Source organism: Pleurodeles waltl, chromosome 12 (assembly GCF_031143425.1).
Source record: "Pleurodeles waltl isolate 20211129_DDA chromosome 12, aPleWal1.hap1.20221129, whole genome shotgun sequence".
Taxonomy (NCBI): domain Eukaryota; kingdom Metazoa; phylum Chordata; class Amphibia; order Caudata; family Salamandridae; genus Pleurodeles; species Pleurodeles waltl.
The window spans coordinates 517863711-517890368 of NC_090451.1; the positions used below are offsets into that span (position 1 = coordinate 517863711).

Sequence of the window (26658 nt, forward strand, 5' to 3'; positions counted from 1 at the left end):
GAATAATTGACCCTGGCGGGCCTCTGATGGAGTAGCAGGGGTAATGTACCTGCAGTCGTGTGCTATAAGGATGGGATGTCGGTAAGTGTGTAGGGTGTGGCTGAGGTTCAAAATGAAGGCAGGGATGATTGGTTTTGGATTTAGGGAATTTCATGTAAGTGCAAAGCAAGCCAAGGGACGTCAGCAAACTATTCAATAATACTCACTGAAAAGCAGGAGTTTGGGAGGAAAAGTCCACAGACAGCAAGAGAGGCAAATTACATCAAAACTTAGGCATGCAACATGTAGGAAAAGTGTCACACTGCAGGTTGAAATTGTGGAGGGTCAGGAACCCGTAAGCCAGGTACTTCTTGAAAAAAAACAAAATTGAGAACTTTCTTTAATAATGTGGGAGATTGCATGTCGGATTTGGGTTGAGTGTTCGATTGAACTTCTAGGGGCATTTCCTGTGAAATAGCATGCTAGAGTACACTTTTCATTAAAACAAGGTTTTGCAAGGCAGCAACTCGGCTTGCTTCTAATCGCTAAACACCCGCTGATATAGTAAATTTCTGGGCAAAATGGAAGATTGAACTTGATGGCCTTTTAGGTTGGGCAGGCCGTTTTGTGGCAGCTCCAAATTTCAAAAGGGGGCCATTTTAAGGGGACTAAGGCCAGGTGATATGGTTGAATTTCTGATGACGCGATTGGTGTAAAGACTGGGATGCCACCCTACAAAGTTTGGGTGACATCACTCAGTTCGCTAAAGTGCAACGGGCAACCATAAAAAAAATTCACAGGCCTCAGGCACTAAAACTTTTACCTGGATCATGAATTCTAACATACCCCAGCTGGGAAACAGTGAAAAATCATAGACCCATCAACAATAATAACCCCTTATAGATACATTGTTGCCATTGTTACAAGCAACTGCTGTCTGATACTGAACTACATTCACGCTAAATTGCATATTCAATTACAGGTACATGTATTCTAGCCACGGGACAAAGCAAACACAGGCTATTAATTCTGTACAATGCAAAAGCTGTAATGGAACAGGAGGCAAGGGTTTACTGAACAGGGAGCAAATACACCCCTGCCTATGTGACAAACCATCACACTATAGAGCTGCTGTTCCCAGTCTTTAGGTCTTTAGGAAGGACGGCAGACTTGGACTGCTCAAGAGAAATCTGCATATTACCCTCACGCTGGGGCTGGTGGTGGACATGTGGTTGGTATTATTCCAATGACTCAGTATGCCTGCTCTTCAGCATTGCAGTGTCTCCCCATGACTGAGCGTCAGCGTCCATCTTGAGCAGTAGATGAGACATCTAAAACGGTGTCCGACAGTAACAACAGAAGGGTAGTGGTAGTGTAAAGGTACAGGCCACTGAGCCGAAACTGGACTGGAGCAGATCAGCCTCATCTTCAAATAGCTCCAGCTAAGTAAATGCTAGTAAATTCTCTGCAATATTTGTTGCAACCTGAATTTCTATTGTAGCACAACCATACCATTCATCTCAAAGTATGAACAAGGGGCAGCCTATGAAACTTCCAGAGTGATTGATTCCCCATTTCTGCGATTGGAAATTAACATTAGTAAATGGGGGTCACCACACTCTACTAATACCTTTTGGGTACATCCATCATCCTCTGCCCTGGATTGGCAGAATGATTTTGGGTGCCCACGCTCTAGACTATCAGTCCAAAGCCCCACCGACTGGGATCATGAATGCTCGAAAAGAAGAAAAAGAAGAAAAAGCAGAGCACTCATCCTAGGGGTGAGAATGTCTATGTTGACAGACAAAACATTTAATTCAATCCACATTGTCTCCCATGCTAGGTGAGATTACCTGTTATACATGTTCCAGAAGAGCTGCAGGTTGTACTGATTGATGACGCTGCCGATCTGTTGTCGGTAACTTTGTACCATCTCAGTGTTGTTCATCATCTCCTCCTGCACTCCGGGAAGAGAAGTACAGATAGTTCGAGAAAAGAGCGACATCATTAGGGTTGAAAGACAGGGTTCCTACTTCAAGCAGCATCTCTTCTCAGAGTTAACAATCATACCTATTCCCACGCCATCCCTCCCACCTGTAACTGCAACTCTCACTAAGGCCTGACCCTCCCTGCACGTCGTAAGCCAGCACCCACCTAATCTTTTTCATTTGAAATATTTTTATTGGATTTTACATAATAATGCAGCTATAAACCGTCCACCATATTAGTTCTTCAGAGCTTACTCTACAGAGGCTTCAGAATCAGAGCATGTCCATGTGGGCGACGCATAACACCTAACTACTATGTACTGAATGAGAGAGCATAACAGATACTAAATAAAAAAGGACATACAGATACTTCTGCAATTCTACTTGCCAACTGTACGATGTGTATTGATAAATGCAGTAGTATTGTGTAGCAGAACTGCTGTAAACTCACATGAAAAAAGTACAAGGCTATGCAAGTCAACTTAGTGTTTTTTGGTCTGGTCATGCATAGTAGGAAGAGTAGGAAGCAGCTGAAATGCATATCGGGAGAGCTTTGCTTTTTTAGTGGTATACATCTAGTGGTCTTGGAAGGGAGCTTTGGTGTCGAAAACTCAGGACTGGGTTAGGGAAATGTAGTCTATACCACGGTCTGGCATTCCCAGGCCTGCTACGTCAATATTGTTTTTAGGCTCACGGTCATGTATAAATCTAGGAGACGAATGCCTCCTTTGTCCAGACTGGGTAGCTCTTGAATGGCTGGCCTTCTAAACCAACTATAGTGAAAGTTGAGTTTGATGTCTACATGGGTACCTCAATCCAAATGGAGCAAATTAGATTACAGTAGACAGTTGGGTACAGTAAGCCCCTTTTTTAGGTTGAGCATAGCAGCGCGTAAGCGCTGCTTTTCTGACGTGTTGTAATCTGTATGTGGGCTTCAACCATGCCCATCTCATGCCCATCACTTTCATTCATTCCCTGGCCTGCCTTTCAAAATGCACACACTTTAACTGGTAAATGCTTCACGTTTGTCCCGCCTTCAGACTGGTTTGTTATGACCCTGGAGACTGACCCTCTTACATGAATGACTGCACGATCTGCCACATAGCTTTGTCTGGTGCACTATTTTTCTTTTAAAAGGCCGCTTCATGCTGTGTGCCCGTATGTTTTTTCGCTGGTTGGGGCATGTCACTATGGCGCACTTTGTTCTGCGTGGCCGTAAGTTGTTTCTTCATTGTTGGGGGCATGCCGCTATTGCGCGGGTTCATGCTAGTGGCCGTATGGTGTTTCTTCATAGTTTGTTGTAAGTCTTTACAGGCTGGGAGAGCCCCCCTCTGTTTGGAAATATGCCTTCAGTTTGATGTTGCCTGCATAGGTTTTTGGTTATTATGGATTAATATGTCTTTAGTGGCATGCATTATTGGAACATTAGTGAATGAGTCATGAATTTGCCTGCTTTCTCTGGCAGGCCATTGGTGGTTTCATCAGGATGACTGCACGAATAATGAACCCCTCGTCTTGGTGCTCAGCGCAGGGCCTTGGCTTAAATTCCTTCTCTGCCCGTAGTATAATCCAGTACCATTGTGCAGGGGCGAGGCCTGGTCCTGCTAACCACTTTCACATGTCCCAGTCAATGAATGGAGGGCGTCTCATGTCTGCCGCCGAACTTTTTTTACTCTCTTTGCAAGTGATGGCAAACAAAAGTACGAACAATGTGTTGTGTTGGGGTGAGATAAGACATACCATATTCCAGCATTCCTGAGCTATAACTTTCCAACTGACAGTGTGCTCACTTGGCTGTAGAGGACGGTGTTTTTTTTTTTTTTTTAGGAAGCAAAACATTCCGCCCGCACTCTGGAGTTGTAGATACATGTTTAAATTGTTGCAATGAACTCAAGAAAGACAAGGTGCAACTCCTAAAATGCAGATGTTCCATTTTCATCTCAACAAAACACTCCGATTTTTAGGTCGAGCATAGCAGCGCGCAAGCGCTGCTTTTCCGACATGTTTTTAACCTGTATGTCTCCCATTCCTTATAACCGATTTCCCATTTTATGGTTCCCCAGCATTGCAGATGCTTGTCTGTTTTAAGAGTAAAAGGCTAGCTTGTAAAGCCTTGAGGGATTACAAAAAGTCCCATAAATTGCTAAGAGTCTAGTTTGTGGAAGGTCACCTCAGAGACAAATGCTGAGTTCTACATGCAGGGTACTGACTGAAGGTTGCCTGATTTCAATTCTTCATCCCATATTTGTAGTGTTTCATGATTTACTTTACTTTTCATGATTGAAAACGCTTTATGTAGTTGGGAAATAATGTGACCCAGGGTGATGAGCTACTGCGAAACCCCAATTATGTGCAAATGTGGTGGCTTCCCAGTCAAGTTCACGAGGCTTTCCAGTTTCAGAACTAGTGGAGGTCTAAATTATTCAGATGAAATCTCTTCTGGGGTTCTACGTACGCAGCCATCTTTGGTTGTGAATACATGAATACAAGTAATCAGCACTTGCTGCCATTTTGTATAGCAGGTATCCAAACAGAATGCCCTAATTGATTGAGTGTGTTAGCATTCCTCATCAATGCCTAAAGAGATGCACTCGACTGCAAAAACTGCATCAGTGACAGTGGACGCCCAATCTCATGCTCCGACCTGGTGTAAAGGAATCCCAGCCAGTGTCGTTCACCCATGCCCTCTTTGTAGAAACAAAGAGCCCTTGCTCCGTATTCCCGCTTCGGCATCCCCGCTCTCAGTTGCCTGCGCTATTTGTGCCACTTCACTCAAATGTATAGAGGGACAACATATCACAGAGATCTTATGAAGCACCCCCCGTGGGGACAGATTGTTGACTGGCTAGGAAAGATGGGTGCAAAGCTGAACAAACAAGTAGCAGGAGGAGGGGCAAGGCAAAACAGACAAGTGGTCCTGAAGTACCGATCTAAAAGTAGGCCCTGAAGGAAAGGTGGCACAGGACTGACAAATGTCACTGAGGGAGAAAGCAGGCAGGAGTGGCAAAAGTAGAACCCGGAAGTGGCGGGCATGCAAGAGACAGAGTGTGAGAGGGTGATTATGTGGAATAAACACAAATAGCAATCAGTAATGTGTACCTTAGGAATAAACCATACAAGAGACAGTGCTAGAAACACAGAAATACAAACACACTGTGCAAAACATAACAAGAGGACAAAGCAGACAGTGGGAGGAAGAGGTGAAGATCAATAACACAAGAGAATGCATGGAAGAGAGCTCCCAACATTAGAGATGGGCAGAGTTTGAACAAAGCAGAGATCACGCGAGACACGGCCGGTGAGCGAGACAGGTAGTGACACCAAAAACAGTGTAGAACAGGCTAATAAGTGACACATTCACAGAAAAGTCTTAAATGCACCACCATCAAGCAAGAGATTTTCGTTGAATCACTGACCAAAGAGACAGATGATACAGACTGACAGATCATTAGAGACATAAAGATAGCTAGTGAGAGACAGCGTCAGAAGCAGATATAAGGTGTAAGAAAGACAACGAATGTGTGAGAGAAAGAAAAGCGAAAAGGAGATAAGATTACGTCAGTGATGTGACACAGGCTAAACAATGAGAGCGACTGAAACCAAAAACGGACGCGACAGAAAGACCATGAGGCACAATCATGCCTGGGATGAAATAAATGAAAAGCACACACAGAACAAGGGATCGAAAGGAATAAAGTGTGTGAGGCAACATGCATGAGGCTGAGGAAAATAAATATGAAACACTTAGTGTGTGGAAGACAAACAAGTACCAGACACAGAAAGGGTGCAAAATGGGCTGGATGGGGATACCCAGAATGTTTCAAACAGGCAGTGGAAATGAACCTCTTTGCATTTGACAGAACCAGGTAACCCTTGTTGGCCCAGGTCAAGGAGAGTGACGAAGGAGCAACATGTGCTTTGAGTCTTAAGCGCTGCTTTTTAAAAAAAAATTCACTGGTTATGTAGGTATCGGATATATAAGGCGCAGTGTCAACCAGAAGGATATCCTGGTGATAAACACTGACTATAACCATCTCATCAACACGTTGGAAAAAGGCCCTATATAGATAATAGGGATTACGTTAAGAGTCAGGTCTTTAGGAGTTTCTGAAATCTGAGCACGTTGAATTCTTGACAAAGAGAATGGGGGGGGGGGATCCCTCTTCGAAGCTGCCGCCACAGAAACGAGCGGCCAGCAACTGACTCTAGAAGGATCCTGGGGACAACGAGAAGAAAATCTGTCTTTAGACCCTAATGCCTGGGTAGAGCAATACAAATGAAAACGATGGTCCACTGGCGATTGTTAAGGAGAAAAGAAGGCTCGGTGCACAAAACACTAAGACTTAAAGACATCCGGAATCTCACTGGAAGCCAATGTAATTAAATCAGAGCTGAAATGATGAGGTCCCTCAGGCAAAGACCCAGGGCCAGTTTTGAGGCATAGCTTTGAATTAACTGGAACATACGAGTCAAAAATACAGATAAATCCAGATAGATTTGTCCCCACCAATGGTGATGTGTGTGTATATAAGGGGTATTAAATAAAAGAAGCTTATATGTTTTTCCTAGCATTTCATTTTGATACGATGCTTGCTGGTAGGCATAATGATGGCGTTGGGCAAAGGCGATCTGCTGTTCAAGAGCGTGTCTGGGTGGAAGTTGTGCAGTGGGTACAAGAACAGCTCGCATCTTTTCCAGGGACTGGCTGGAGTGTTGTTGCCCTATTCAGCCATTTCTTGGGTCCAGTTGTGGGTCTCCAGTTTCTGGACTCTGTGGACAGTAGTTGTACATGGGGGGGATGCTGCTCTGCATGATAGCACTGGGGATGCAAAGTTTCCAGGCCACGACAATGCAATGTAGGCTGGGCTATGCTGGCCTGGTCAGGTCAGGCAATGTGATATTGTAGTGAAATGGCGGTGGCATGCTGCTGCTAAGGTGAGGCTATCTTGCTGTGACAGGCAGGGTTGGGTTGTGGGTCGGCTCATGGGGAGCAGCCGAGAGGACCATGGTCAAGAGATAGCAGCTCAGTTAGGAAGGAGAGGAGTGCAAGGCTTGTGAGCAGGCAGAAGCAGGAGAGTGCAGTGTCAATGTTTTAATGGGCATTTAGTGCCAGTGGGAATGTGAGGTTCCATTGGAGGTGAATGGGGCAGGATGAGGGTGTCAGACTGCTGAGATCAAAGGGCTTTGGATGTGTTTCCTGCACACAGACGATGAAAAGACAGGATAATAGTTTGCAACAGGAGATTTCTGACACTCGATTTCTGAGGGATCGAGGGCTAGATTAATAGGGAGGAGGTGGGGTAGTCCAAAATGGAGAATAGCAAACAGGCTAGAGGTACGGAGAGGTGAGAAGAGGGACACAACAAAATGGTTTCTTACCTGTTTTAACAGTAGTTTTGCAGCTTGAAATATTTTCTGGATTCACATGTTGTGAATCTAGTGGTTGGGTGCAGAATTGATTGTATAGTAGTAGTCCTTCATTCTTTCCTTCTTTTTTTGTTTGTTTTGTTTATGGGCGTCGACAGTCTCACCATTTGGTGCCTAGTCCATCCCTTCCTGACGTCATACACCCTCCCTGGAAGCTTCCGTTCGTGGTCGCCATCTCTAGATTCAATTTTTTTCCCCCTCTTCTCATCTTCCTGGGAATTGAGTGGGGCGCATGTGAATCCAGAAAATTCTTCAAGCTGCAAAACTATGCAGGTAAGAAATCATTTCGTTTTGCAGCATGAATCTTTTCTGGATTCACATGCTGTGCATTTAGCAGTTTTTTATCCTTAGGATGGTTGAGTTGAATACGACTTTGGGAATAAATGTTTTAGAACTTTTTCACCCACCTAAGCTTCTTTGTTTATTTGAATGTCTATGCAATAATGTTTTGTAAAGGTGTGTACAGATGACCAAGTAGCAGCTCTGCAAATATCCTGTAGTGGTATTTTTGCGTGAATGGCTATTGTTGCTCCTTTTTTGCGAGGCAAGTGTGCCTGGGGTTTTGTCTGGAGATGAACTCCTGCAGCTTCAAGGCACTTTTGAATAGTTTGTGAAATCCATCTTCCAGTGGTACTTTTTGTAAATGTATTTCCTTCGCTGTTGTCTGCAAAAGACACAATTTGTTTTCCGTTCCTTTCCTGATTGATTTTGTTTTTCCCGTACAATACATTATTGTGCTCCTGGCATCCAAGGTGTGCAGCACTCTTTCCGCTGGAGTTTTAGCATCTTGAAACAAACCTGGTACCTGAATTGTCTGACTTATATGAAAAGGGGATATGACTTTTGGCAAAAAATGTGGGCCTGTCCTCATAACCATTCTGTCTTTATTTATTTGCATATATGGTTCTAGTATTGTGACAGCTTGTAACTCACACTGTGTAGTGAATTGATTGCTACTAGAAAGGCTGTTTTGAAAGTGACCAAATTTAAAGAAAATTTGTGGAACGGTTCAAAGGGTTTCCTCATTAGTTGTGTTAAGACTAAACTCAAATTCCAGTTTGGTGCTGGTAATTTCCTTGAGGGTGGCTACTGTTTTTGGTCCTTCAAGAAATCTTTTGATTACTGGTGTTGTGAAGAAACTCCTTCCTATATGGCCTCTTAGATATGCCACTACAGCAGCTAAGTGTACCATTAAAGAAGCCCAATTAAGTTTGCTGTACAACAAATGAATAAGGTAATGTAAGGCTGTCGGGTCTTTAGTGTTGTCCTGTAAGAAGGAATGCTTTTGACAGCAAATTTTGACAGCAAATTGTATTTATTTTCCATTTAGCAGAGAAACATTTCCTTGTTGTTGGTCTTCTTGCTTCCCTGAGAACCGCCACTGTTTTGATGGCAGATTTATCTGCTCAACTTCTATTAGCTCAGGAGCCAGGATGCTAGACTCTGCATCTTTGGTTCTGGATGTAGAATCCCACCAATGCCCATGCTTTGTTTGAGTTCCCATTCGTGTTTGTCTGTTTGTCTGCTTGAACATGGTCATTCCCTGGCCGGTGTATTGTAGTTATGCTCATTTTTCTATGAATGACCCACCTCCAGATGTCTTGTGCTAGCTTTGACAGTACAACTTAGTCCCACCCGTTTGTTGAGGTAGAACATTGTTGTGTTGTGAGTTTGAATTAACAATGATTTGCTCCACAGCTGCTTCTGAGAGGCTTTAAGGGCTAGGAGCACTGTCTTTAGTTCTAACACATTGATATGTTGTACTGTTTAATGATCTCTCTAAAGTCCTCTGATTTTGTCTCTTCTCATATGAGCTCCCCAACCTATATGTGAGGCGTCTGTTGCAATGGTTACTGTGGGGTTTGAGTCCAAAAATGTTCTTCCACTCGCTATCTTCGCTCTGTTCCACCATTTAATCTCTTCCTGCACTTTCGACAACCACTAGATCTTCCCAACTCCCTGTGTGTTGTGACCATTGATTTTGAAGCCGTTATTGGTTTGGTCTCATGTGCGGCCTTGGATGTAGAAAGAGAGGTATGCAAGATGCCATTTTCACTAGCATCTTCCCTACAGTCCTCACTGCCAGAGAGTGACATTATGATACCGGTGAGTTTCTGTAGTATGGCTAGAATTCTCTTCTCGCAAGGATATACTTTCCCCTCTACTGAACCGATTCTCGCTCCAAGAAACCCTTTTTCCTGTTCCGGTGTGGGTGACAATTTCTCTTTTGTTTAGAGAAAAAACTAGATTGTGTAAGGCTGACATCACTTTGTCTATGTGTTATTCACATTTCTGTTGAGAATTTGCTTTTATTAGCCAGTTGTCTAAATAACAATAAACATGTATTCCATGAATTCGTAAGTGAGCTGCCACTGCTGCCAAACACTTTGTGAACACTCTTGGTGCTAATTCAATTCTGAATGCGAGCACCTTGAACGGAAAATGTTGTCCATTTACCAAAAAGCGCAAGTACATTTTTGTGCTTGTTGTTTATTGGAATATGGAGATTTGCATCCTTTAAATCTATTGTTACCATGAAATCTCTTTTGAAATTGAGGTATGATCTCTTGTAGAGTTGTCATTTTGAATGATAGATTCTTTATGAATTTGTTTAGGAATCTGAGGTTTAGAATTGGACGAAGAGATCGGTCTGGCTTTTGTATAAGACTGGACAAGTGAAAGGTGCAGGCAGACACATCTGTTTCAGGTAGTGAAGCTTGAGCTGTTTTGTTCTGCTGTTTCTCATTTTTTAAAAAGTTTTTCTTTAATTGAATGTAAAAAAAAACAAAAAACACACGTATTTAAAAACTACATTTTGTCCCACCCCACCCCGAGGTCCAGTCTGGCAACTGGGGTTTTTTCTACAGGTATGAATCTGAGGAGAAACTTAATTAGTTCACTACATAGGTATAGAGAATATCGTACCATTGTGGGCAAAAGTTGGGAAAATGGCTCAGTGCATCATTATTCAGCAGTGACATCTGCTGTTATCTATGTATCACAAGGTCAAATCCCAACAAGGCAAACTCGGTAGTCTATCTATCTGATGTTGGTAACCTGTGTAATATTGCATTGGCTAACACTATCCCTAGGTCTTTATAGTACTTACGAATGTCAGAAGCTCAGTATGAACCATTATAAAAAGTAAGGGAACTTGGGTGTTGTTCCTTCTTGTAGGGGTTGGTGGGATGTATTACTGGTCTGCGGCGGTGTTACAGAAAGATGTGCTCTGGTTCTGGGAGTGTGGCAGGATAAGGAGCTTTAAGGTCAGGCGGATGAGCAAAGCGTGGAAGACAAACAAGTAGCACTGGGATATACAAAACAGACTTGTGAAACAGAGTGTGAGAGAGAACACGAGCAAGCATGTAAGAGACATTAAGGAGGGCATGGAAAGCAAGCAATAGCATGAGACCGAGCACGATAAAACAAAAAATCGGTGCAGGCTGGACCATGAAACCAAGGGGCGCCAACAGACACATGCAGCAAAACACAGATGGACAAAATGACATACAGAATGAACTATCTCTGGCTTTACAAAGGGTGGATTAAAGGACAGATCTTACCTGGCTAAAGAGATGAGATAACACTGTTTCAGGTAAAGAGCTTGTGAGGCCAGACAGCTGAAAAAGGAGGAAAAAGAATCTTAGCAATTGGTAAAACAACTAGAAATTTTTCACTGACACAGCTTTGAGAGACACCAGCTCCGCCCCTGCTATACAAACACTTGCAGGGCTCCAGATAAGGACTAGAAGAACAAATTACTTACCTTTGGTCACGCTCTTTCTGGTGCATACTCTACCTACCCGAACATTCCTTACCTTGTGAACCCACCCAGGCACCATACTGGTTCCAGAAAAACGATTTGCCTCCACTCTAGTGCATAAGCAGGTGGTGCCATTGGCCTTCATTGTGACGCTCTCCCACCACCAGACATGACAACCCGGAGCACCATACAACTGCCACTCCAACGTGCTGATGTCAGTTTATTCAATGAGATTTACCACATCCCCTGACATGGGGCGCACCTGAAAAACTGAAGATATTGATACTGTATCTGACCTGCCGTTTAACCTTACTGCTCTTGAAAAGTCTACTCTACAGATGGAGAGGGAGGAGGAGGAGAGGCAGTGATGAATCTGCAGTTAAGAGTACCTACCAGAAAGAGTGTTACATAATGAACTTGTTCTTCTGATGCAGAATCCTCACCTTGTGAACAAATACCAAAGCAGTGTCCCTGTCAAGGAGTTGGTTGTAATGAGCATAGTGTGCACCAACAAGTCCTGCGGGATTAGGCAGGCAAAATGACCCTCTTGAGAGTCGACATAGTAGTGCGTGGTGAAAGTATTGATGGATGCCCATATGGCAGATTTGCAGATGTCCAAACCTCCATGCCTAGGCCCCAGTAGCAGCCCTCATCCTTGCAGAATGAACCTGAAGGCATAAGGCCTACAATGAGAGGACAAAGGTCCTATCAATGTAGACAAGTGAGGGCCTGTTAAGGATCCAAACAATGTGGTCTCTCCACCTCTTTAGAGGTATGCAGTGAAAAGAAGAACCTGGGGAGTTTCATTGTCTGCACCACATGAAAAGGTGGTACCCCTTTGGTAGAAAGGATCCACTTACCTAAAGCACCAATCTGTCAGGTAATGGTTACTATACAGAGGCTGGACAAATAATGCCTGTAACTCACTGATGTGGCACACAGAGATAAAAGAAGTAATAGCAATGAGAAACATGACCTTCAGAGTCTAGAACCTCAAAGAATAAAAGAACAGAGGCTGAAAGCGAGCACACATCAGAAAAGAATGAACCAAATTCAGATCCTAATGCGGCATAATGAAGAGGTGGGAGAAATGTGTGAAAGCATCCCAAAAAAAACCAACCAAACAAAGAAGGCTAATCAGGCAAATAAATGAAGGCCGAAAGAGCCAATAATTAGTTTTCAAAGGTGCCTACAGCAAAACCTTGCCAGGCCAAAGAGAGAACGAACAGAAAAAAATCAGACAGTTTAGCCTGTGGTGGGTCAAGCTGCCTCAGCTCGCCCCAGTTTACAAATTTAGTCTGAAGTGTTAGAATAGATGGGCTTTATGGATGCACAGTGAGAAGTCAAACGGACATCTACCACCTCCGAAGGAAGGTCAAAACCACTCAGTTGACCCACTCAATCTCCATACATGGCGATGTAGAATGTAGAGATTTGTATGTAGGATTGCAGGTAATCCCAAAGTGGTAGTCATGGAGGAGGGCATATGCTAAGATTCAGGAGCTCTGTATCTACCTCCAGAGCTTGCTGGTTGTTCCACCACCATGTGGTCATGTTAAGGATCAGGACTTCGAATGACTGCCCTTGATGAAAGGGAGAAAGCGGTGGAAAGATCTTTGAAGCGATTGTCTAGAATGACACCTATAAAAGGAATCCACTGTCCAGGCAGAACTTGGGATTTTGGCTCATTAATGGAGAGCCCCAGAGTAGACAGCAACAAAACAGTCACTTGCCGGTGGACTGAGACTCCCTGAAGCAACTTCTGTTTAGGAGCCAGTTGTCAAGGTGCAGGAATATGTGTACACCCAGACTTGTGAAGGTGGGTCACAATCACTGACATAATCTTTGTGAACACCTGGGCCAAGGTTAGTCATAAGGGCAGGAAAGTGAAGTGAAAATGGTATGAACCCACCAAAAAGCACAGATGTTGCTGTATGACTGGAGAAGTGGTAGATAAAAGCATCCTTCTTGCAATTCCAAGAACACAACTGACTCTTCGTGTTTAATGGCCAAGAGGTAATGGCCCAGCCTCATCATTCTGAACTTATCCTTCTTGAAGAAAGCATTCAAGAGTCAGGTCTAAGATCAGCCTTCATGCCTGAACCTTTTTGGGAATCAGAAGTATTGGGAAACGCACCCATGCACCTCTCCCCCTGGGGCACCACCTCAATTGTACCCTTGTCAAGCAACATCTGAAGCTCATTGGAGAAAATACCAGCATGATTTGAGCATTTGGATAAGAACTCGGGGAACGTGGGGAGGAGCTGTCAAGAAAGGGAATGGATACCCAAACTGAACAATATGAAGGACCCACTAGTATAAAAAAATAATCACATACCAGCTGGAGAGGTAATGTTGGAAGCTGCCCCCTAAAAGCCTTAGATGCCAGCCAGAAACTAAAATGGCTTTTTAGTGGTAGATGAACAGGACTGCTGCACCGGATAGTGTGCTCATCTCCTACTACCACCTCTGCCCTGCTGTGTACCCCATCCTCATGTCTACAACGTTCCTCATAAGACAGTTTCCACTTTTCTAAAAGAAATTGTTGACCGAAGAATACTGAACCACATTAGATTTTTCAATGGGGTTGGTTGTGCGGATGAACATCACAAGCGCTTTGTGTTTCCACGGAATGGAAAGCAGCCAAATAGGCAGCATCTGCCAATTCCGTCCACAATGATAGGAGGAAACTCCCTGCTAACTTTTATATTCTCTCTGACACTAAAATTAGTTGTCTCCATTTGTGTTCCAGAGCCCAGGCACAGTCAATCTCATTTGTTCTGCGCTCCGCTGGATACACTCTGCGTACCAGAAGCCATGCTGACATAAAGTGTACTTAGGAAGGATGACTATACTGAAAATAAAGAAATGGTACTTCAGTGCCTTGATGATCACAGGACACCAGTCAAATCCCTTTCCATAGTCCATTTGCCAAGTTAGGTCAACATGGCCAAATACAACTACTAATATTAGCACAAAAGACGTTTTTTGAGAATTTAGAGCTGAATATTTTCAACTAATACACCCCAGAAGTGAAAAGTGAATGCCACTCCATCGGAGCTCTCAGTTTTAAACTATAAATCTTTAAGCCCAAGCACTACCAGGTTCTACCATTCTCTACTGGTTCTCCTACACTACAAACCCTTAATGTAGCATTTATGCTCTTCAAACTACTAGCACCCATATATAATTCGGTTGTTTCCATACATTAATCAATTGATCAGAAGAAGAATATATAAATGTGATCTTCAGGATCAGAAACAGCTGCTTCTGCCTGGCAACCATTCACATCACAGAACACCAGGAAGAGTATTCATGCTTACAAGTGAAGCGCAAGTATATCGTAACTTGGGTATGAGGAACATGAAAACAGACATGCCCACTCATTCAAAGTCAATTATAGGCATGTATGACTAACCACCTATAAACGGAAAATGCACATTATTCAGTAAGTGTTTTGCCTTTGAAGTGCACGGCTTTTTTGAGTAATGGTGTTAAACAGCAGAACATCATTTAGGTAAACACTTTTACAATTCATTTCTGAGGCAGCTAAGCTACCAGCCATGTAAACAATTATTACAATGCTGAGAGACGAAGAAGAAACAACTGGATTGTGGGCATTACAGGATGACAAAATCTTTTTTTTATTTGGATGGGGGCAGAAATCAATGACTGAAACGGCAGAGTGTAGCCGAGTAATCTAGTGGCCAGGCATGCCAAATTGGGATTTCTTGTAGAGCATTTCTCCCCTTTATAAGTGTTCAACTCCTTCAACACTGAACAGCAGAGCTAGCCAGCAGCTCACTCAGATCCTGAGTACCAAATTAATGGCATGTTGTTTAATATGTGTAACTAGTTTGTAGTCACTGTCTCCTATTCTCTCAGTTAAAAAGACTCAGGTCTTGGTTGAGCAACTTAGAAAGGTCTCACACACACACGTGCATGCGCACACACACTCACACACGTGCACAACACACACGCACGCACACACACACACGCAGGCATTATACATGAAAAATCCCTCAGGTTACACAGATAGCAAGGTTGAGGAAGCTGAGGCTTCCTTCCAGCTACACACACAGATGGCACAGGCTCAACCCCTGAACAGTAGAAAGATTGCTTAGGTTACACACTTTTTACAGCTCAGGGCAGAAGCAGAGGTCACTCACCTTTGAGGCAGCCCAGTCAATCCAGCCCTTGCCATTGGGATCAATGTTAATCAGGACGAGTCCCTCCACCAGGTCTGGAAAGATCAGCTGTAAATAAGAACACCAGGAAGAGAGAAGGTGAAAACCAGGTGTGGCATCAGAGCTCTCCATTAACCCACCACAGGGCACACCCAGGTGAGAAGGCAGGCCAATGGTGGCCATGGTGAGGAATGATAGTGATGCAGGCCAAAGGAGCACACCAAATGGTGCAGAGGAGGGGTCTCAGTATGGTGCCACCCAAGGGAGGGTAGACCATTGTAAAGCAGGCGATTACAGAGATAGTGCGATGCTGGGCAGTGTGACCATGGAACGATGCAGGCCATAGGAGAGGATAAGCATGGTGGGGAGACCACTTCGGGTAAAAAACTATTAGAGGAGGGCATATCAGTGAAATGGGACCAGTGAGCTGTACGCGAGAGAAGGACTATGATGAAAAAAGATTGGGATGAAGCAAAGGAAAACGACTATGGTGGCTTGGAGGGGCCAATATGGTGAAAACAGACTAGTGTGATGCTGGCGGAAGAGGAGGGACCATGGAAGGGTGTTTGCCAGAGCAGGAAGCATATTTTAGAGAAGAGTTGCCAAAGTAATCCACAACAGAGGGAGTAGCGCAGGGCAATCAGAGTAATGAAGGGGCAACCAGGAAGGAGAAGGTGAGGAAAGAGTGACGGCCGAAGGGATCTTCACAGTGAAGGCTAATGGAGAGGAGCTTGTACGATGCAGCTCGGGAGAGAAACCAATGTATTTTAGGACCAGCCCGAGAAAAGAAAACAAACGTGTAGGGGAGGTTCCTGGGAGGGTGTACATGAGGAAAAGCGGCGGCACTAGAAGTGCAGGGAAGAACTAGTTTATTACATATCAAGGATAGAAAAAGCATAGGCTGGGAACCGGACCTAGTACGGATATGGCCAAGGTGGGAGGCCAGTATGGTACAAACCATGGGAAATTAACTAGCAACTTTAGAATATCGCGGGGGACCAGCCCCAGCCAGACTAGGGGCTGTGACCACTGTAGTGGAGGGCGTCTAAGGTAGTACATTACCAGGGACAACAATCTGTGAGATTCAGGTCGCTGAACAGTGACCAGCACCAGGGAGGCTGGCAAAGGTATTAGAGTAGTGCCGGCCTTGGCAGAATAACAAGCACTGCAGTAGAGGACAGACAGAAAAACTGGGTGCTTGCTTTAGAGAACAAGGGTGGAGCCGAGCATGTCCAGACTACCTCTAAATAGGTCTAAAGACAGTCACTGCTAAGCTCTGCCTCCAAACTGTGATCATCAAATCACTAGCGGGACAGACTTCCAATCTCTCTTCACAGAATCTTACCAGCGGCCTGAAAGGATTACTTACAGCAAACTTGGCAAGGATGTATGCCCCAGCTCCTACGCCGATACCAATCACGTATTTGAACCTGGAAGAGTTGAAAAATTAGGTCATTTAGTTCATGTGTAGTCAATGACAGACAGGATGAAGGGGGTCAACAAACAGAAAGCCTTATGTCTAACAATTTTGAGGAGAGGAACACGTCTAGAGAAGATAAGTCTCTTTATGCAACCCAGCACAAAGCAGTGGGCCTCTCTGACCACCATCCGATCTCCACCTTCCACCCTCCATTGAGAACTCGTCAATAGATTTTCAGATTCCAGATACAGTTCCACAAATGTGTACTTTCTAAGCATGAACCCAAATATATTATATGTGTACCTGGAACACCAGAGATTAAACGGAAACAAGAAGAGAAAGGAGATCTAACTCTACTTCACTCGACCAACAGCTGTCACATCACTAGGTCTTTTTCTTCAGTTTATTGGAGCTCCCAGGTACAGGTACCCTAGCAGCAGTGGGGACACTGACATCGCCCTCTTCACTGCAGACAGGCTAAGGTATATACCAGATGGTTAGGAAAACGGATGTCACAGCGGTGGTGCCTTCCCAGTCGATCACACTCAACAATCACCCTGATTCCAAAAAGTGTTCTAGGTGTAGGGCAAGAGAGAAACAGGGACGTACTACATTGTACGAATGTTCTTCTTTGGAGCATTCTAAGGTTGAAAAGTTATCTCCGAGTTTGCTGGTGGGCTTCAGGTTGCAAAAAGAGAAGTGGTAACCTTCAGAAACCAGCTTCAGGTGTATTTTGTGACCAGGTTACAAAATATTGCAAAAAAGCCAAAGTGAATATCATAATCCAGAAAGTAAAAGAACAGCAAACAGGTCAATTTAGGCCTGTTACCACTGTGCTGCTACCAGCTGTGTCCTAATGGTGCACCACCTGGTAGAAATTAAATCTGAGATGTTATATTCAGCTGGTCCCCAGGCACTTGAAATCAAAGAAGACCAAAACACAGAGGGTGCAATGTTTGCAAATTTCTCAGGCACTGGCAATCGAACACAGCAGCATTCCTGACTATTATTCCACTTCCGACAGAGACCAGCCATATGCAAATTAGGCTTGGGCTTGCCCGAGTAGAACAGTCCATCCAGAAGTACCAGGCCAGGTCGCCCTGAAGGAGAACACCAACAACCTTACTGAGGTTTAGTTAGTAAGGGATAGCTGGAGTCTGTGGCATAGAGAGCAAAGGACCCTGAACTAGTCATAAACATGCACGTTTAGCACACAGCCACCATCTTGTTGTACGGAAATATGTGAAAGATAGCCCAGTGGGGAGGCTACTCTGGCTTGCAGCAAATTAAACATATGCTTCTTCGAGCTACGTCCACTGAATCCTGCTCTGCGCTTGTTGATTGTCATGGCCACATTATGCACCATCAGATTTCAAAATCATTTTGTGGAGAAGGGCGACATTGCACAGAACCACAGACACACTTCCAGCAAAAACAGCTGCAAAGTCAATAATTGCAGCCAAATGCTGAGGAGAAATACTAACGCTGCTGCTCCCACCCAGCCTCAGCCCCCTTAATGTGCCTCCGCAGTTATCATGCACAAGTTGATCAGCTCATATGTTCTCCCAAAACTAGATATCTGAATAATATTTGTGGCTGTAGCTTGTCAAGTCTGTAGGCCTAGATTAACCATGCTCTCACTTAATTGTGTGCATTCACAGCAGTGAAAATATTAACCGCATCCCTGAACCATGCACTGAGGAGGATGATGTGCCTACCTCCATCTTACTTGGCTTGCCACATGACACTGTTCTAGCCTGCGCTTGTGGGCTGAAATATTCTGTCTGGACGGTGACTGAGGTCAAGTAGTTTTCGTATTCACCGGTGTCGGACAATGTCTTTATGCTGTAGTAACCCTTTGCCGACTAAGTGAAGCAGCAACTGCTTCAGGTCAAAGAAATATTTCTTCATACATGTGATCTACACCGCCTATCTGAGACCTAATGATGATAGTGCTACATCCACTTGTGAGGGCTGGAGTGCACGCATGAACTAGAAGGACCCTCCACAGCACACACCTCTACCTACACACTTGACATTTCAACCAGTAGAGCGCACCACCCCATCTTCACCTGTCAGCACTGCCACAAGCTTCACGAGAAAAGTGATGAATGCCCATTGGATGATGTTACCTCAGATACTGTTTGTCCTGCCTTGCTTTTATTGATCCAGGATGCCACATCCTGTCCCCACATGAATATATGCATGCAGATATGAGTGCATTTGGTGTCTCTCTAAAAAGAGCTGGGGTATGAAGCGAAGGGACGTACTGCGCACTATATCTTCCTTGCATTTGAACGTTCTCTTAATGCAAAGAATATCATCGTCTAGACATACGGAAAGAGTTACAATCACACTCCAAGTCATTAAGGACACTTTCTCCAGTCCAGAACCTTTTCCACCACAAATCTTTACTTTCAGTTGTGTTACGAAAGTCCAGGACTGGAAACAGTGTCCGTAGTGACCTGGAGGAAGGTAGCCACTTAACATAAGAAGATCACCACAGTCGCTCCATTTTTTCTGGCAGTATTTGAATGGTTGTGCTACTCACCCAAAGTGCTGGATTACGCTGGGCAACATAGCGGCCAGTTGCTCCATGGTGGGATACTGGTATCTTGAAGGAAGAAGAAAAACACAGAAGTTAGATTTACTGTAAACAGCCAAGCACTAGGAGAAAGTAATGGCAGTACAGTAGGTGACAGAGAACAAAATGCTAATGTAACGAAATATGAGTATGATAAAAGGTCTGCGAGTTGTACACTGTTTCTATGCTTACAATGGGTGAGATGAAAATTATTTTTGAATACTGAATCCTTGTTTGTGTTGCCCTCTGGGATTTTAAGTTCAAATGTGAGACTGCATTTTGAGGAGGCATAATTACTGCAGCAATTTATTTGCAGTCCTTGTTTTGTACTGAGCAACGTGTATTGTGAGGAAAGGAGAATCTGTGGCCTTCCATTGTTGGAGTGAAAAAAGAAATGTGCAGGACCAGGAGAGTGGCCTCCCTCAGTGCAGCTGGAGGTTACCTGGCCTTCTTGCGACGCTACTTCAAGGGCCTTCCACAGAATCTTCTTCCTGGAGCACAAGCAAAGGTCCAAACAAATTAAGGGACACCCCATGCACCCACTATTCAATCCTGTAATCTCTAAATCCTTTCATTCCACTGCTGGCCCATCAGCCTAGCATTCTTATGAAAGGGACCGATGACCTCGCTTGGAAGCCTTCTCATGGATTTCCTGCCAAGGTCACCCCTTCACAAGTGGACGAGAGGAAGAGAAGGAGCAGCTGGTGGAGCTGAATATTGGGGAAGTAGGAACAGCCACGAACCAGAAGGCTGGTCCCACTTGCTGCTTTCTATTACCTACATTGTTCATACTACGAGGTCTTGCACCCTGCACCAGGAAACACACCCACACCCACAAGAAGATACGCATGGTGCAGACACAGTCTCTCTGGGACAGTGGGCACTAACACGGGTTCAAGGGATACAGTAAACAAGGACAGGCAAATTCATACCCTGGAAATAAAAACATGCTGCCTGAAGGACATGCTGGTATAAGGAACCTTCTACGCTGGAAGACAGCATAAACATGCCCCAGACAGCCGATACCGTGCTCAATAAACAGTATACTCCACCAAGCCTTCCTCTTGGGTAGTAATAATGAGCCAGAGCAGCATCCTGCCTCCAACAGATCTTGGTCAGGAGTCCACACTGTGTGACGGTTCTATTCAGATCACTTCTATCCAAATCATCCCAGTGAGTAAACTCATCCAGGCCTTTCCCAAATCCATCCTAGGCAGGCATTTCCACAACGCACCCCCTTCCACAACCATTTCTCACCTGCCCATCTCTGGGGCGGCCCTTTAAGTTACTACCTAAGCTGCTAACTCTGCAAATAAGCTAAAGCATGATCCCTTACTTTCTACCAGGTCATTTCCTTTTCATTCTCCAGGGTACTGAACAACACACTACCATTGCGTCGCTCTCAACTGACAACAAGTTCTAACATCCGCCAGTGCGATTTTCCCTTTATTTCCCCTCAGTGACCTCAGCTCCCAAAATGACTTCTCAGTGTGTTGACTGTTAAAGGTGTTGATCTGGCAGTATTTAATTTCACTCTCAAAACCAATCGCACACCTCGCTGCTCAAGGAAGATTCCGCCCTGACAACGCTGCCGTCACATTGCCACTGAAACCAAGGAGTGCTGATGAGCTACGGGATCAGTATTTACCAGGGGCAGTAAAATACTGTAGCAGGTAACACTGATACCACAGGGTGGGGTATTTACACAGTGCAGTAAATAATCTAATTCTGAATTCCCCAACTCGGAAGGAGGTATACCACGCAGATTAGGTATTTTCTATACCAAGGGCCATATGTACAAAGCATTTTTAGGGTCAGAAACGGCCCAGTCGAACCGTTTCCAACTGCAAGAATGCTTTTACATACGTTCAACACATAAATTGTTATTCGGTATTTGGTAAACTGTATTTACGATTCGGTATTTGGAAGGATGTGTTTTAGATTTCTCTTCCAACTATCAAATCTGAATGGGATGTATTAATGTTTTGCGACCGAATTCCAGTCGCAGTACATTAATACTTTACTGACTCCTTGAAGGAGGTGCTAAACTATTCACAAATGGGAAGGAGTTCTAATGGGACCCCTTTCACTTTGATAATGGAAAATAAATATTTTTAAAAGCAGGCAGTAGTCCCAAGGACCACTGCCTACTCTTAAAAATAAAAAAAACTTAAAACTTTCATTTTTTTCTTTTAAAACGCATCCTGTTTTCTATAAAGGAAAACAGACTGCATTTTATATATAAAAAAGGATTGCTTTATTTAAAAGCAACCACAGACATAGTGATCTGCTGACCCCAGAAGGCCATCATCCTTGTGATGGCTATCATTCCTAATGGGTCGCAAACTATGACCTACCTCATCCATGAGAAGGTCAAGTTATGGCTCATTAGGAATCACTATCTAATTTTTGAAAGTTTTGTTCCCTTAGGAATTGTGGTTTCCTAATTGAGATTCAGTAAGAATTGCAATTAAGCAATCGCAATTCCTAAAGCAACACAGGAAATCACAGTTTGCTAGAGAGGTTTGCTTAATTTCACACTTTCTCTTGATTTCACCAACCCCCAAACCAAAAAGGACTGTCCACAATTACAAGTAGTAGTACTTACCCTTGGGGGAACTGGGATGCTCCCGCTTGCTGCCCAGGTGCGTCCACATGGCAGACCACAAAGTGCTTGCTGATCTCTTGCATATCTTCTAAGTTGAAGAAGGTGTTGAAACACAACTTATCTGAAAGGATGAGGTCACAGATGAAATGCACAGGTAACACAAACCCTTCAGAGACAGTCAATCATAATCAATCCATTTGACTCTGTGAGTCAAAGGGGGAACTAGGTCACAGCTTAAATTTGTCGCCAACAATTACGTGTAAGTAGCCTACTCAAGAGCTAGCATGGTTAGGGACGTGCTGAAGCATGATTTGTAAGACATGCTGTGTGGCGGATGGTGGTGTATGCTAGTTAAATATATAAATGAGAACATTCAGTTCTAATGTTTTGCTTACCGTAGCATTACAATACATAAACCAGGGAATGCTCTTTCAATTGCTGTCTCAAGGCTCCTTGTAAATTCCTGGGCTTCCAAGGGGCACAATGAAGACTGTGCCTTGTGAAAGGAGGCCTAGAAGGACCTTCCCTGTGAAGATGCTTGTCCTAAGGGCCTCCAGAACCACGATGTGAGTATTTTGAAGGTCTGGCAAGGCGACACGTTGGGTACTTCCCAACGTGGGGGTTTATGTTACACGTGGTAGTAAGCCAGCAAAATCCCTTTTTCTTGTGTTGTGGTTAGCTAAGCTCTCTGACATTTGCGTTTCCAGGTCAGGGGGTTTCAATATAATTATCTGTTGGAGTGTGACACCCCCTCCAACATGGACACATCAGACAAGACCGAAGAAACGATGGTACCACTGGGTAAAAGCATGGACTAAAATATCCATGGAAATATATTTTTAATAATGGATAAAAGTCACCATTTACCAACACTAGTGCCGAGGCAAATGTAATAGGGAACTTCTTGCCCATCTTTAAATATATACTATGTGACAGACGTTTTACATAAAGGCACAAGGATGTGAAATACACATTAAGAAATGTGTACAATCAAATGAAAACTAGTTTGAAAAACAATCACTGCCTTTGTGTGTTTGGATATCAACAAGTTAACAAAACGTAAAATAGTTTACTATAAGAATACTTTCGCTCCTAATCCTTTGTTGGCATTTCCCCCAGACTCAAGACGTGTCGCAAACCGAAAGTGAGGTATGCAAGAGTTTCAACTATGGGAGCACAGTGGATGGTCACTGGAGGGTCTACCCCCTTTGACGGCTGGCCAGTTCTTATACCTCAGCGCTTGTCTCTCCTTTCTAAACCTAGAAAGAGGGGATTTTGGGTGGGTCCATTTGGAGGAAATAGTGACTAATGAACTAATAGTAGACGACTAAGCAAGGTGAGTAACGTAGTTAATCGAGTCCTATGATCTTGACAAAATAGAAGAGTTTGGCCCCGCAGAGATCTAGAAGAGGAGACGTGTCTTACCCTGCACTAGCTTAGAAGGAGGGACAAGCCTGGCCGCAGTGGCACAGAAGAACAGAACATGTGCTACAATAGAAGAACATGGCCCTACGGCAACCCAGCAGAGTCATGAGTGCCCCGCAGCGGCCACAATTGAATAACACCTGACCTAGTGGCAGCCCATTATATAGAAGTCATTTAGGGATTGCAGCTGCAACCCCTGGCTTGCCCTTAGTGACCTCTGGCACTGCCTTTGGGACCCCTGGCCTCAGAGGTGGCAAATTCAGTTCCAGGAACACAGTGATAGCTTATCTATATGGACGTCAGTTGGGGCCCCACTATCTTTGTTTGCTTTCACTTTTTTATTACTCTAATAGTGAATAATGTTTCATTGTTCACTATCAGTGTAATAAAAATGAAGTATATGGAAAATGCCCTTCCATGGCATCTGAGGTAAGTAAAAAATGTTGTTAAATGTATATTGTGTGCATGCTTGCGGGTGAGTGTTTGTGTGAGAGTGTACATACGTGTAAATTTGTGTGTATGTGTAAATATGTGCATATGAGTGAAAGTCGAGGTCAAAGGGTGTTTGATGTCACTTCCGCTACCTCTGGCATGTCGGTGAATTGACGTCTATGGTCCAGTAGAAGACAAGGCCAAACACTGTCCTCAAAGGAAGAGCCGAAAATAAAGCTGCCTAAAAACGTCAGTGGCACAAGCAGCTAGAAGATAAAGAACCAAGAAAGCAACAGTCAGAGGATAGTGTTTGAAGTATAAAGGCATATTAACTAGGTCATTAGCGTGGATAGATTTGTAAATCATGACCAAAATGTATTACATCTGACTTGCAACCAGGTACCAATGTAGTTACGGATGGTTGGGCCAATATGCTCCCAGCGTTCAATCCCAGAAAGAGGTTTTGTAACAGCATTTTGAATTTAAGAAGCACGCTTAAGATCTTCTGGGGTACATCCATGAAAAGGGAGTATCAATAATCCAGTCTGGCCCAATGACATCCCAAAACAAAACGTCTCAAATATTTTCTGAGAGAAACCGTGGTTGCTTTACAGATATGTGTATACGTTAAGCACAGGTTCTAGCAAGAGTATTTGCCTCCTCTTCCATAATCCACTGGTTGACTAAAACCGCACCTAGAGATCTTACCTTTTTCTTAAGGTTGACCTTATCGGTCTCTACTGTCATAGATTTGTGGGTAGCAAGGAGTTTGTGCATTGCAGCCCTTAAACCTACAGGTAACAGCTCGGTGTTGTCAGAATGTAAAGCTAACCAGCTATGTATATCTGACATAAAACAGGTCAGGAATTAACAACACTTTCATAATCACATTTTCAGGTTAGAAACAAAAGGCTAATACCAGCATTAATAGAAAATCTGGCCACTCGAGAAGCTAACAGGTTGTGCAAAAGCTTTATATGGGCATTATAAAGTACCAGGATGGGGGGAGACTTCTGGAAAATCTCAAAAGGTCTCAGTGGCATAAGCAGTTTCCCAGCTTCTGATGACCTGAAACGACTGATGTGGAGAAATGCTTCCAACCACATTTAAAGAGGGTGAGGTAGCATCCGCTATCAGTGGAAGACACCATATAGGGCTAGAGTGATCAATCTGGTTGAAAGCGGCAGAGACGTCAAGACGACTAACAGTGCCCATTGACCATCATCCACTGCTGTAAAGCGCTTTCTCGCATCCAACAGAGCTGTCTCTGTAGGTCTAAAACTAGACTGGAGTTCACCCAACAGATTATTGTGTCAGGGACATCAGCACAGTATGCATTCTGCATGGTCAGAGTAGGATAGTATTTTTCATGGGGGTAATTAAGATAGATGGATGTAAGCATTAGGTACATTTATGGCTCCTAACTTTTCGTGATTCAAACCTTTATATCTTGAATAGAGTTCATGTACTTAATATCAAATACAGATTCAAGTAATGTTCTACACTTCTCAGATGGTACCCGAAAAGGTTGAAGGCTTGGTGTATCCTTCCCAATTCACAACGATGTCCACTCATTGAGAGTAAGATTCCAAATGAGAACAAACGTGAACTAGAATGTGGTGTCTATTTTTGAACTCCAGTATATCGAGGTGCTTACCATGGAAAACATTGCTTTCCAATTGCTGGTTTATCTCTGCTCGCTTCTTAATCAGTTTAAAAACTGAACTATGCTACAAACCAGTCTGTAAAAATCCTTTTTGTGGTATCAGCTGATTTTTTTTCAGTGGAACAGACTGTTGTTGTTGGAGTGCTGCCATCTGCGTTTATAAGGACTTGAACATTTCTTCAAAGGCAGTATTGTTTCTTGACTGATGTTTTCATCTGCGGAGTGACAATCTCCCATTCTTTCTAAAGACTTTCATCTATTACTTGATTTGGATTTGTCAACTGCGTTTGATATTATTCAAGGTAGTTGAGGGATTAGGCTCTGCATGCATATATCATCACACCACAGGAGTGTTAAGCTTTAGGCAAAAATGTAATATTCTGTGTTACAGGCAACCCGTTTATATTCACAAGCACTAGTAGCTGCAGTGTTACCCAACTAGAAAAGGTATATCATACACAATATTTTAGATAGAATGAGATACTTCAGTTCAGAAGACTACATAGTAAATGTTGTTTATTTATTCTCTTCACAACTGCAACGCATAAAACAAATCCATGCCAGGTCTGCGAGGAGGTCCACATCCCTGCAAGGAAACCTTGAGTCTATCATTATGCTGCTCATGGTTCGAAAATCAGTACTTCCCCCAATTTTTTTTTTTTTTAATAAGGAGAGAGTGCTAGCTGTCAGTCTGTCAATTGCTGGATTCTTATGCTTTAAATATAATTTGTTTAATAGCAGAGTCACTCAAGCAGTCTGAGGTGATATCCTTCTTAAAAAAGATATTGATGATTTCAGTGGCGTTAGCCACTAGGATTGGAGTTAGTTCATTGACCTGGTAGGAGGGACAGGGATCATCTGAACACTTTGGGATTCGTAGTTTTAATCATAGGGGTTTTTCTACTGGGATTACTTTAGGCAATAAAAAATGGAGGGCCTCAGGAAGGTTAGGGAGACCACAAAATACTTATGTTTGTGACCAAAGTGGCCCCAGCTCTGCCTACTTTTATCCACGACAGAATTCTGAAGCATGGGTGCAAAGAGTTTTTTTGTAGAATGGTGTAGCCGGCTCTGGACGAGAACACACCCTAAAACTTCTCTAAGAAACTCAAGGTGTTCTTTGGTGCATTTGCTGGCAGCTTCAACTCAATCATACAACAGGCCGACTTAGCTGCTTCT

At 43.7% G+C, this 26658-nt stretch overlaps 1 protein-coding gene across 9 annotated transcripts in view; it reads right to left on the reverse strand.

The window, feature by feature from the left end:
* Positions 1–26658, reverse strand: part of NDRG4 (NDRG family member 4) — a 637307-nt gene that overhangs the window by 97427 nt on the left and 513222 nt on the right. For all 9 annotated transcript variants that reach the window (XM_069217404.1, XM_069217401.1, XM_069217403.1 and 6 more), the window contains 6 exons: positions 21957–22077; positions 19316–19378; positions 16714–16774; positions 15327–15413; positions 10958–11014; positions 1833–1936 (listed from right to left, as the gene is read on the reverse strand). In XM_069217404.1, coding sequence (XP_069073505.1) covers positions 1833–1936; positions 10958–11014; positions 15327–15413; positions 16714–16774; positions 19316–19378; positions 21957–22077 — 493 coding nt within the window. The remainder of the gene's footprint in view (positions 1–1832; positions 1937–10957; positions 11015–15326; positions 15414–16713; positions 16775–19315; positions 19379–21956; positions 22078–26658) is intronic.